A 12,268-nucleotide genomic window follows, 5' to 3' on the forward strand; every position below is an offset into this window, starting at 1 on the left:
GGGAAGTGAGAGAGTCGCTGGATTTGAGAGGCAGAATGAATTTCTAAGTTTATGCGTAGTGAAGATTGCAGGACTCCTCAGGCCGAGGTGGCTCACTTAGGCTCCTGGGATCTAGGTTAGGGGTCTGCTGCTAAAATAAGCACAGGCCGTGCAGGCTGCATTTCTGGTGGCCTGGTAAATCATTTGGTTCTGTGGCCCTGTGAAGGTAATCACACAAGTTGAGTCCAAAGCCAAAGGGGAATTCCATCCTGAGTAATTTTCCCTCAGCAGTGGCCTTAATGAAAGCACGGAAAGACAAGGGATAAAGCAGTGCAAGCTTTGAAGGATTTCCTAAGTGTAGTGCCTGTTTAAAAGACGCCTTTCAAAGAAAGCAGAGACGAGCCAGAGAGAAAATGGCAGAGTTCGTGCGCTGTACCTTGCCACAGATAGGAGCTAACTTACTACCAAACGGTTATCGTAACCTGCACTGTAAAGCATTGGAACAATGAAATCCAGACCACGTTTTGTTCAGGATTGTAAAATATTGACTTTTTTTGTAGGATAAATGTCCCAGAGAACCGGTCAGTAAAAATGGGAAAAGTGCTAACTACATTTATATGCCAGATTTTTCTGTTTTCCAGTATTCTTCTATTAAAGACATCATAGCTTTGAGAATATTTTATTTTTATTTTTATTTATTTATTTATTTATTTTGAGACAAGGTTTCTTTGTATAGCCCTGGCTGTCCTGGAAGTCGCTCTGTAGAATAGGCTGGCTTTGAAATCAGAGAAATCCACCTGCCCCTACCTCTTAAGGATTAAAGGTGTACACCACCACTGCTGGGCATACATTTCCATTTTTAACAAATTAAAAGTATCGACTTTATTAATGGAAAAGAACAGGTATTTATCTGCTCAAAAGAACAGTCAGTTTTTACTCAGAAAAAAATGAAGAGGCTAAAATTTAATTAATTAATTAATTAAAAGATATAATTTTTCCCCTTAGAGCTTTGCCTAATGAATGTTAAATTTTGTTCATGAAATTTTGGAAAAGCGTGTGACAGTGGTGTTCACCTTTCCTTTGAAGTAGCATTTCTCAACCTATGGTCGTGACCTATTTGGTTGTCACATATCAGATATCCTATGTATAAATATTAACATTATGATTCATATAAGTAGCAAAGTCACAGTTAATGAAGCAGCAGAACTAACTTTATGAGTGGGAGTCACCAGGAGGTGGGGGCTGTAGTGAAGGGCAGCAGCACTGGGAAGGCTGAGAAGCACTGCTTTAAAGGGTCAGACTTCCCTCTACAGGAAGCGGCACTGTGGCCTCTAATAGTTCCCTCTTCCAGGTAGCAAACCATTCCAACCAGCTCACACAGTTAGCATTCTTGTTACCTCATGTTTCTGAAAGGCAGCCGCTGAGAAGCAGTTTAGCTGAGTAGTCAGGGCTCGCCTCAGCTTTCCTATAAACCTGCAGCCCAGACACCTGCCCAGGCTGCTGTCATCTGCGTCTCTTCTGGAGCTCCTTGCAGAAGACTAGAGTTCCCGTCACATGCACCTTTCTTTAAGGCTGCTCGGAATGGGGTGTGTTCTTCCCTCCAGCTTCCACCCCCAAGTGCCAGCACTAACTACCCTGGTTCCTTTAAGTACAAGTTTGCAATGTTTCTGCCTCTATAATTCTTTTAAATTTTCATTGGTCACCTACAAATATATTGAAGTCTACTTATTAGACAAATTTATAATCAATAAAAACCTAAAGCAAAGACATTACTAATTTATGTTTATAAATTTTAAATTTTAAATAAATTTTTAAAATAATGTCATTTGAGAAGAAAGCAAATGAGAGAAACTAACAGAAGCAAAATGCTCTCTTAGTTAAACTTATACTGTGCACCGGGTACCTGCTACAAATGTATAGCGGGCTGTGATCTCCAAACAACTCCAACTCAACACATGAACAGATTGAAACCGGAAGCCATCACAGAACTGGCTGAATGGTTTTGGCTTGGTTAAATGGCGGCCTTGGAATTTTAACCCAGGTGTGGTTCTGTTAGGCTGTAATTACCAAAGCAGGGGCAGGTCCTGCTCACAAGACCTCTCTGGCTTCACTTTTGTGGCTTAAGCTAATCAGCCCAACCCTGGGAGCCTTTCTAGAGTAAGACACTATGGGTCTATACAAATGTGAATATTTGATTTTTGCATATGCAAATATGGAAATATGCAAAAATAGCACTTTACTCTTTCGCCAAAAATGAAAGAACAAAGAATTTGTCTAAATGTTGTGGGTATAAGGAAAAAAAGAATTGTCTTGTTTTAACTTTGAAGAAAAATATTCTCTTTCTAGGAATTTCACGGTGTTTTTCACGTTTGAAGCAGAGGTAGTGTAGCTCAGACACCCAACACAAATAGTGTTTAAATAACAGACATCCCCGTGCCAGAGCTTATTTCAAACACAGAAGAAACTGGCGTGCCCTTAGGAGAGCAATTGGTTAGAGTCACCACCTTCTTTCTGGTCACTTAGGAAAGTTAAGACACAAATATTCTTTATAAACTTTATTTGTATGCCAATTTGAAGGAAAGTTATTCCAACCCTGACCGTCATATAAAGTCAGTGCAGGAGGAAGACCATCCAGAAGAAAGTTTGGTTAATTTGTTTTTTTCTCCTCAGTAAAACCAGTGGAGATCTAGTTCTAGGTTAATGCATTTCTTAGTGGAGAAACTCTAAGGAAGTCAGTGTGCTCCGTCCTATCGTGCTTTAGCAGAAATCTAATCACATAATTGTACGCTACCATAGAAGCAAGTCTGTGATCCCCCACCCCACACACACACACACACACACACACACACACACACACACACACACACTTCCTCTCTACTAATTACTATGCAGTGTACTATCCAGAAGTGGATAGAGCTCATCTGATGTCTTTAGCATGAATCAGTATTCTGTTCCCTAAGTCTCCTAAGGTAGACATTACTAGTAAATCTGCCTGTGTGTTTGTTTCATTGTTTGTTTATAGCATTAACTAAAATGATTCCATCCGGTCAGATTCTTTTCAAATTGTTCTTTTATCCATGTTTGTGTGTTCAGGTGCCCTTGTGTATGTGAGTTCATGTGCACAGGTGCATAGAAGCCAAAGACAGTGCTCCCTCCCCACTTGTTTTTGGCAGGCAGGTTGTGTGTGTGGGTGACCTAAATCGGTCAAGTAGGCTAATCTGGCTAGCTAGCTACCCCTAGACATCCTCCTGTCTCTGCTTCCCTGCGGTAGGATTACAAGCATATGCCTCCACCTGTTTCTGTTGTTGTTTTAATATTTTATTAATCCTTTGAGAATTTTACACATACCCACAAAATATCTTTATTATATTTAGCCTATACACCTCAGCCTAACTCTTCTTACTCCTTGATTTTATACCTTCTCTCTCTCTCTCTTCTCTCTCTTCTCTCTCTCCATATATATATATATGTATATGTATATATGTATATATGTATATATGTATATATGTATATGTATGTGTGTGTTTGTGTGTGTATATATATATATGATACACATATATCCCATCAAGTCCAATTTGTGCTGACCATAATGTACACATCAGTGTATGGTCAGTCTGCCAAGGGCCACACTCCAAAGAAAGGAGCCTCTTCCCTCCTCTTGGACCCATCGCTGCTCCTTAGCTAGAGATGGTGGCTTGTAGGCTGCTGTCCCCTCCATGCTAGAGTATTCAAGGGTTGATCTTGTGCAGGCACCCACAGCTGCTGTGTGTCCAGAAGACACTGCTGTACCCCAGCCCTCTCCAACCTCTGGCTCTTAATCTTCCTCCTCCTCTTCCTCGAGTTCTCTGAGTCTTAGGGAAAGAGCTGTGATGAAGATGCCCAACTCGTGGCTGAGCACTCACCGCCATTTTACCTTCTGCCCCTGACCACCCCTGACCAGTTGTGAATTTCTGCACTAACACCATCTACTGCCCGTAGGAATTTCTCTGATAAGGGCTGAAAACTCTATTAATCTGTAGGTAGAGAGATACATATTTAAGGCACAGATTGATATTACATTCATTTAGCACATTGTAGTAGTAGGTTCATCCCTGGGACCTATGAGTTCCTAGTCATGGAATCATGGTCAGATTTATAATACCAGGCATGAGTTTCCTTCTGTGGAGCAGGCCTCACATGCAAATTGACAGCCTGTGTGGTCACCCCCCTAGCAATTCATGTTACTACGGCACCCATGGCATTTGCTAAGCTTCTTTCTATGTAAGTTATGGGATTGAACCACGTCTTCCTGCTTGCATGGCAGACACTTTATAAAGAGGGCATCAGATCACAGTACAGATAGATGGTAACACCATGTGGGTTCCGGGAATTGAACTCAGGACCTCTGGAAGAACAGCCAGTGCTCTTAACCTCTGAGCCATCTCTCCAGCCCCCTATGAAACTCAGTTTTATAGTCTTACTCAACAATAAAAGAAAATAAAAGGATGCAAGATTCAGATAAGCGCAACTCTTTCAGCATTTTTTACCTAAGCATGATATACTCCATTATTTTAGACTTGTATTTGATAAGGGAGCTGTTTAAACTGTCAGTTTTGGAGACAAACTAAGTTTTCAGGTAGGATTTTAAGTTGCAACATTGAATTACTTCTTTAAAATGTGTAACATGCAAAGAAGTTGATAGACAGATTTTATGCAATTACTACACAGAAGAAATCAATCCTCCATTTAAATAACACTGACAAGACTATTTTCTAAATAATAACCCAGCTAATGGATTTTGCCATCCTTTAGGAAAATGGAAAGTTGGTATTATGGTAGCTGAGATAAAGTAGACATAGAAAAGGAAAGGCACATGGTTCTTGTCTCCTGGTGTGGCTGCATTGGAAGGACAGGTAGCAGTGCAGCCGGAAGACGGGCGCCCTGAACAGACGGGAGGAAGTCTAGAGTTCAGACTGGACACAGAAGAGAGGGAACGCTGGGACTTCCCCAGCGAGGCCATTCAGGAGGGGACTCCGAGAAGAAGGGTACATAAGACACAGTGATATAAAGGAAGGAATTCTATCTGACACAGCGGAATGAGCAAGCAGGCAAACATGTGCACTGTAATGAAAGGATGCTGAAGGTTAGACCTGAGCGTTAGGATCTGAGGGCAGGCAGATAAAACAAGAAAACTCGTGAAGTCCCACAGAGCCAACAGGTTTGTTCATTACTTCTTTTTAAATCTTTTCCTTAATGTATTGCATAATGTATTGGCGTGCAATGCTTGGGTTTTTTTTTTAAGATTTATTTATTTATTATGTACAAGAACACTGCAGCTGTCTTCACACACCCCAGAAGAGGGCATCAGATCCCATTACAGATGGTTGTGAGCCACCATGTGGGTGCTGGGAACTGAACTCAGGACCTCTGGAAGAGCAGTCTGTGCTCTTACCCTCTGAGCCATCTCTCCAGCCCGCTTGTTTTCTATTGGTGTTCAAGACTTACCTCACCCATCGTTTAGTACGAAGCTCACTTACCTTGTACTTCTGTTTCCTCACTGGTAAACAAGGAACCTGCTTTACACATCTGCTGTGAAAATACACGGGCGCAACAGACATGTGGGGCACACTGCCAGCACACACATTGATAAACTAAAACACAGGAGACTTTTGGGTCAATACTTTGAAGATTATAGTCATAATTTCTTGGATTATACTCTGGTCTTTGAAGGCTTTAAAGACTGTCACCCTGACAGCATTCTGGCTTAATTGTACTGTTTCTAGACTGTCACATCACCAGTCCCTCCTTTGTTGTGCTCATGTGTAAAGATGACTTTGTGCTGTGGGTTTGTATGTTGTTACTGGAGACTTAACATGCTTTCCCCTCTGGAAGCCAGGGTGTGGTGGAAGCTGGCTGCCTGCCTACAGGCTAGTGTCTGGCTGTGTCTGATGCACCTTGCTGCATGGGGCAGACATATGGCCTAGCACTCCAGGTCACCACAGTCCACTAATAACCTTAGTGCTGCATCGCCATCCAACCAAAGGCTCCTGTGCCAGGGCTCATTCAACATCTCTGGCCCAGCACACCTCTGCCTGATACTTGGTTTCAGAAGTACAGCCCAGCTCTGATAAAGTTAGGAAAAGATCCTCTGCCCAAGTCAAAGTTCTACCTGTAGATGTTTATTCCCTTTAGTTATTAGCTGCGCAGGCTTGAGCAAGTCATTGCATATTTTAGGAATCTTTCATGTGTTTATGTCAGTCAACTACAAAGAATTACTTTTTGACATTTGATATAAGAATGTAATTAATGACTCATCTTAAACAAAGTGCTTTTAATATTTTGTTGATTGGTTTATTGGTTTCTGTATTAGAAACCAATGTATTATCGGTTATAACTATAATGTTATATATTATATATAAATTGTATATATTATATAATTAATATAGCATACATTATATGATAGTATAAATATGCAATAATTATTTATTATATATTAGAGTCTTGCTATGTTACCCTGGATGGCTTACCTGGAATTTAATACATAGCCCAGGCTGTTCTCAAGATCAACATCCACCTGCCTCAACCTTTTAAGTATTGGGATTATAGGTCTATATCACCATGCCTAGCCCTTTTAATATTTGAAAGTTGAGAACATTTACTGACAACTTCCTAGAATGAACTGGAACCATTTATATCATAGTAATTGTTATACTTGCTTCTGTTTTATGACATAAGTAGTTATCTGAATAACCTTCCAAAAACATGGGACAAAAATTGACATATGTGACAAAAAATTAAATGTTTAGCTTTAAGAGAATTATCATCTTTTGATGTTTTGTCAGTTGTATGAACAGGCTAGGGGTGTGGTTATTTACATTAAAAATAGCTTTCTTTGTGACCTACAGAAGTCATTTAGACTTAAAGGGACAGTCATCCCTGATGTCTCCCATGACATCATACATAAGCCAAAGCTTTCGGGTGGTACGTGCCGTATTGTGGGTTATATGGAAGTGAGAACATGTTTACCAACAAAAGAACCGGTGTCTGTGTCCTTACCCCTGTGATCTATTACCTGTGTGACTTTGAATACCTTGTGAATATACATCGTCTTATTTAGCAGAAATTTCTGATCACCTTAACAAATGCTTATAGCTCTCTTAAGCAACAAGTTGCTCTTTAATCTTGAAGCCATTAAATCAGACTCCGAGCAGGTTTCCTGGCCCTGGGAGATTAGATAAACTTTAACCTGTTTCTAGCAAGTATGTACAAGGTGTACACTTAATACCTTAACCTCATTCCTGGTTATTACTTCCTCCTTGGGTTTATTTTTCACATTAGCTTGACTTTCCTTGCCTATGTTTATATTATTTTATTTTTGTTAGGAACTATTTTCAAATCTTCTTGGAAGACACTGAGTAACAGACCATGTCCCCCTCTTGGAGCTGATGTAATGAGTGATATATATATAGATATAGATATAGATATAGATATAGATATAGATATAGATATAGATATATCATAGTCAGTGTAGTTTTTTAACTGAATCAAAGAATGTTAATTATAGCTGCTTTCAACTGAGCATTTAAAATGGTTTTGGGGGTTGGGGATTTAGCTCAGTGGTAGAGTGCTTACCTAGCAAGCGCAAGGCCCTGGGTTCGGTCTCCAGCTCCGAAAAAAAAATGGTTTTGTTTTAAAGGGAAGATCAGGTTTTATAAGAAGAGATTGACTGGTTACCATCTATCCATGCTTTTTCTATAATTACATAAAAATTCACCGAGGATATCTGGAGATTGTTTTCTTTTCAGCCTTTAGCATGGGAAATAAAATGTGGTGCCTGTCTCTGTAGACACTGTATCTTCATTTCGTTTGATTAAGAGCACCTAATGTTCCTCTCCCTAAGAGCTTCTTGCTGCCTATTTCATGTTTCATATTTTATTGTCAGTGGCATAGTTAGAAGCCTCAGAAGAGGTTTGGGAGAGAGAGTTCACACAGGGTAGAGGTTTGGGAGAGAGAGTTCACACAGGGCAGAGGTTTGGGAGGGAGAGAGAGTTCACACAGGGTAGAGGTTTGGGAGAGAGAGTGTGTTCACACAGGGCAGAGGTTTGGGAGAGAGAGTGTGTTCACACAGGGCAGAGGTTTGGGAGAGAGAGTATTCACACAGGGCAGAGGTTTGGGAGAGAGAGTTCACACAGGGCAGAGGTTTGGGAGAGAGAGAGTTCACACAGGGCAGAGGTTTGGGAGAGGGAGTGTGTTCACACAGGGCAGAGGTTTGGGAGAGAGAGTATTCACACAGGGCAGAGGTTTGGGAGAGAGAGTTCACACAGGGCAGAGGTTTGGGAGAGAGAGAGTTCACACAGGGCAGAGGTTTGGGAGAGAGAGAGTTCACACAGGGCAGAGGTTTGGGAGGGAGAGAGAGTTCACACAAGACAGAGGTTTGGGAGAGAGAGAGAGTTCACACAGGGCAGAGGTTTGGGAGAGGGAGTGTGTTCACACAGGGCAGAGGTTTGGGAGGGAGAGAGAGTTCACACAAGACAGAGGTTTGGGAGAGAGAGAGAGTTCACACAGGGCAGAGGTTTGGGAGAGGGAGTGTGTTCACACAGGGCAGAGGTTTGGGAGGGAGAGAGAGTTCACACAGGGCAGAGGTTTGGGAGGGAGAGAGAGTTCACACAGGGCAGAGGTTTGGGAGGGAGAGAGAGTTCACACAGGGCAGGTTTGTAGCATTGTGCTCCGTGCGAGGTGTCTGTGCTCAGCTGGTTATGTGTGTGTTGCAGGCCTTTCGGGAAGACCTAGAGTGCCTCATCCAAGAACAGATGAAGAAAGGCCACGACCCGACCGGATTGCTAGCGTTACAGCAGATCGCCGACTACATCATGGCCAACTCCTTCACCGGTTTTTCTTCACCTCCCCTGAGTATGTGCCTTGCGATTCTTCATTCCCTCCACTGAGGAACACTGCATTTCCTTAGCTCCCTGTTCAGCTATATAACATACAGCTAGGTCTGGTGGCACAGCCTACAGGACCAGTACCAACTGCTCAGTGGAGAAAGAAAAGGGTCATAAAACCAAGGCCAGCCTGGGAAACTTAATGAAGACCCTCAGAAGTAAGCAAGAGGTGTAGAGATTACTCAGTGGCTGGTACTGTGCATAGGGCCACAGGTTTAATCCCCAGTGCATTTTAGAAGCTAATAACGTCTGATCCTTAGAGTAGTTTATCAGCCAGCCACTTAGTAGACTTTGACAGCCTTACTAAAATATCATAAGACACTACATGGTCACTATCCCAGATGGGAGCATCTTAATTAATCTGGAAAACCAACATAGTAATTTGTGCTTTCTTTTGGCTCACAGTTTCTGAGTGATTTCAGCCCATCCCAGCAGGAAAGGCAAAAGAGCTCTGACTGTGAGAGGAGAGCCTAAGACAGAGCAGCTTCTCACAGCACAGGAAGCAGACCGAGAGGGCCTGTGCCTGCTGGTCTACTTCTCAGCAGCTACCCCACTCCCAAAGGTTGTACAGCCTTCACCGTAGGGCGCAAACTGCAGACCAAGCATTCAACATATAATGCTTTAGTGAACATTTCAGAATCAAGCCACAACAATGCCTGTAGAAGAAACTGCTTAAAAGCCATTCACAAGAATGTGTGTGTCCCCCTTCCTGTGTCCTCCTGCTGAGAGCTGGAGTTGACTATAGCATGGAGGAGACTGAGGGAAGCTGAAAGAGGAGGACAGAGTCAGATTTGGAGGGTATTCCAGAGAGACTGGGGCATTATCGCTTAGCTCACTGCTAAGAGCAGCTGTTTGTGTCTCTGACCTCCCTGTGAGTGCTAGACCCACTGCTGGAAGCCCTAGGGCATGGGCTGTGACTGTATTCAGAATCTGCAGTGGCAGGCAGGTGCCAGCCACACATGGCTGGCAGACATCCCTCGAGGAAGACACAGGAGAGATAGGGCTTTTCTTTCTTTTATGTCCCCTTCTGCCTCTTTCTTTTGTTGATAGAGATTTCTAAATCAGATTTTCTTGAATTCAAGTCTTTTCCAAACACTTGAGACCCAGTAGTAGGAGAGTGCAAGGCGGGGTATTTGTAGAACTCCAAGGGCACCATTGCCTTGGGCCTGAGGGTCCTGGGATAGCAATCTAGGGAAAGGAAGTGGGTCAGACTGAAAGGCTTCACTATTAGACCCAAGAAGCTGCCAGCATAGAAACTGAAAGCCCGAGTGAAGAGAGGATTGGTGGCTGATGATCTGAGTGAGTGCCAGGAAGGAAAGGAAACAAAGTCAGATCATTGAAAGAATCTCAGGGAGCAGTCCATGCCTGCACTAGCTGTGTGGTTGTGGGTATCTGAGAGAGGAGAACACCATCAAGAACCCTAGGGAGCTTAGTGGCAGGCTTGACATGCTGGGGATGGGCGGGCATGTGAGTCACCTAGCTTCCAGAAAAGCCGTCTACCAGAAGAAACAAGAAATCAAAGCTTGGGCTATTTTTAAGCACTCTAACAGTGGGCATTTGTACCAAGCACTGGTTTAGAGACAAGGACTACACAGGCAGATTCATTTTCTCTTGGCGTTAGGAAATACACTAAGTAAAGCAGATGATCAGACGATAGGCATTGCCAGGCCAAGAATTCCAGTATGGCGATGTGCTGGAAGTGTCTGGGAAGTGCATACACAAGGTCAGCACAGATGACCTCTCTGGGGAGGGCCTGTATCACCTGATGCTTGAAAAGCAGGGTGTGCCGCCTTAAGATGGAGAGAAAATGTCAAGTCCAGGAACCTGGTAAAGGTACCAAGTAGGAAAAAAGTGGGGATGCAATTGTGCTCTTCAGGGAGCAGAAATAAAGATAACAGCCTGCTTGCTATCGGAGGGGACAACGAGGACAGAAGTAGATGAGAGCACAGGCAGGGCACGTGATATTTAAATGCGATGGTGATGGTTTGGAAGTTGGATCTTGTTCCTACCTTTGTGGGAAGACATTTTTAAACTGGAATGATTTTTAAAGCCACACAAGATTTTCTGTGCAAGAATGGACTTGAAGATTTCATACGTTTAATAAGAAGACTAGGAAGAACCAGGGTTCAGGATATAATTTGGGTTGGGAAATGAAAGAAACCTGTGACATGTTTGCCTTAAGTTGTTGAAATGCAGTCATTATACACGAGGTTGAGCACACAGGAGAGTGCCTGGGCGGGCAGATGTAGAGAAATGCTACCCAGGCGCCTGCGCCACGTGGGGGAGAGAACTAATGCAGATCCTGCCCTCTGAGCATCCGAGTTTCCATATCAGGAACATGTTTGTACTTATAGGTGGCAAAGCAAGGCAGCAGGAAAGCCATATCCCATCGCCCAGTAGTAACTGGAAGTCAGGAAGTGCAAATGAACCCATTTGGAAGATTTTTTTTTGTGGTGATGTAAAAAAAAGAGAAATTATGTAGGGAGTAGAAAAAGTAAAGAATAAAATAATGGTGACTATAAAAGTTTATTAAAAATTAAAGTATTTTAGCTGGGTGTGATGGCTCAAGCCTTTAATCTTGGCACTTGGGAGGCAGAGGCAGGTAAATCTTTGAGTTTGAGGCCAGCCTGGTCTACAGAGTAAGTTCCAGAATGGCCAGGGCAACACAAAGAAACACTGTCTCAGAAAAAAAAAAATGTTTAAGTGTTTTGTTTGGCCTATATATGATTGAAACTATTTCTTTGGGGTAGTTTGTAATATTTCAAATTTTGATGATCTCAAGCTTTCAACCTACCATTTATTTTATTTTTGAGACAAGATCTTATGTAGTGTAAGCTGGCCTTGAACTCATTATGTAGTCAAAGATGACCTTGAACTTGTGATCTTGCTTTCTCTACCTCCCAAGTGCACAGGTTATAGGAATGTACCACCACACACACCCAGTTGGGTTGGGAGGAGGGAGAAGAGGTGAAAAGGGAGGAACATTCCGAGTCCAGCAGCAGGGCGAGCACTGAGAGGTGAGCAGTGAGCGTGAGCAGAAGCTGTATGCTTACTCAGTAACAGGTAGACTTGGTAGCAGGAGACAGAACCCAGACAACTATTTGCATGCATTTTTTCCCATTTTAGATGCTTTTACATTTGACTATGTCAAAATATTAGGAAGATATTAGAAAGTTATCTTTCAATTGATTTTCTTATTATTATAAGAAACAGCTGTGTTTCTTAGTGGCATTTTTACCTTTGGGGTCATCTGACCATTTTTTCCAAGTGAGGTAACTTGCAGTCACTCTCTCACAGGTCTAAGGTGAAAAACCTCTCACCAAGCCATTAGTGAAGACAGCAACCCTTATTTTTATTCTCATCGCATT

General features: G+C 42.5%; 1 protein-coding gene across 19 annotated transcripts in view; it reads left to right on the plus strand.

Annotated features, from left to right (window-relative positions):
- The window catches only part of Add3 (adducin 3), a 107,606-nt gene that overhangs the window by 77,697 nt on the left and 17,641 nt on the right, over nucleotides 1-12,268 (plus strand). For all 19 annotated transcript variants that reach the window (XR_015666718.1, NM_001164103.1, NM_031552.2 and 16 more), the window contains 1 exon segment: nucleotides 8,730-8,868. Coding sequence is in view for 18 of the 19 variants with exons in the window: in NM_001164103.1 (NP_001157575.1) it covers nucleotides 8,730-8,868 (139 nt within the window). In the remaining variant the exon portion in view is untranslated.

This window comes from Rattus norvegicus, chromosome 1 (assembly GCF_021556685.1).
Source record: "Rattus norvegicus strain SHRSP/BbbUtx chromosome 1, alternate assembly SHRSP_T2T, whole genome shotgun sequence".
Taxonomy (NCBI): Eukaryota; Metazoa; Chordata; class Mammalia; order Rodentia; family Muridae; genus Rattus; species Rattus norvegicus.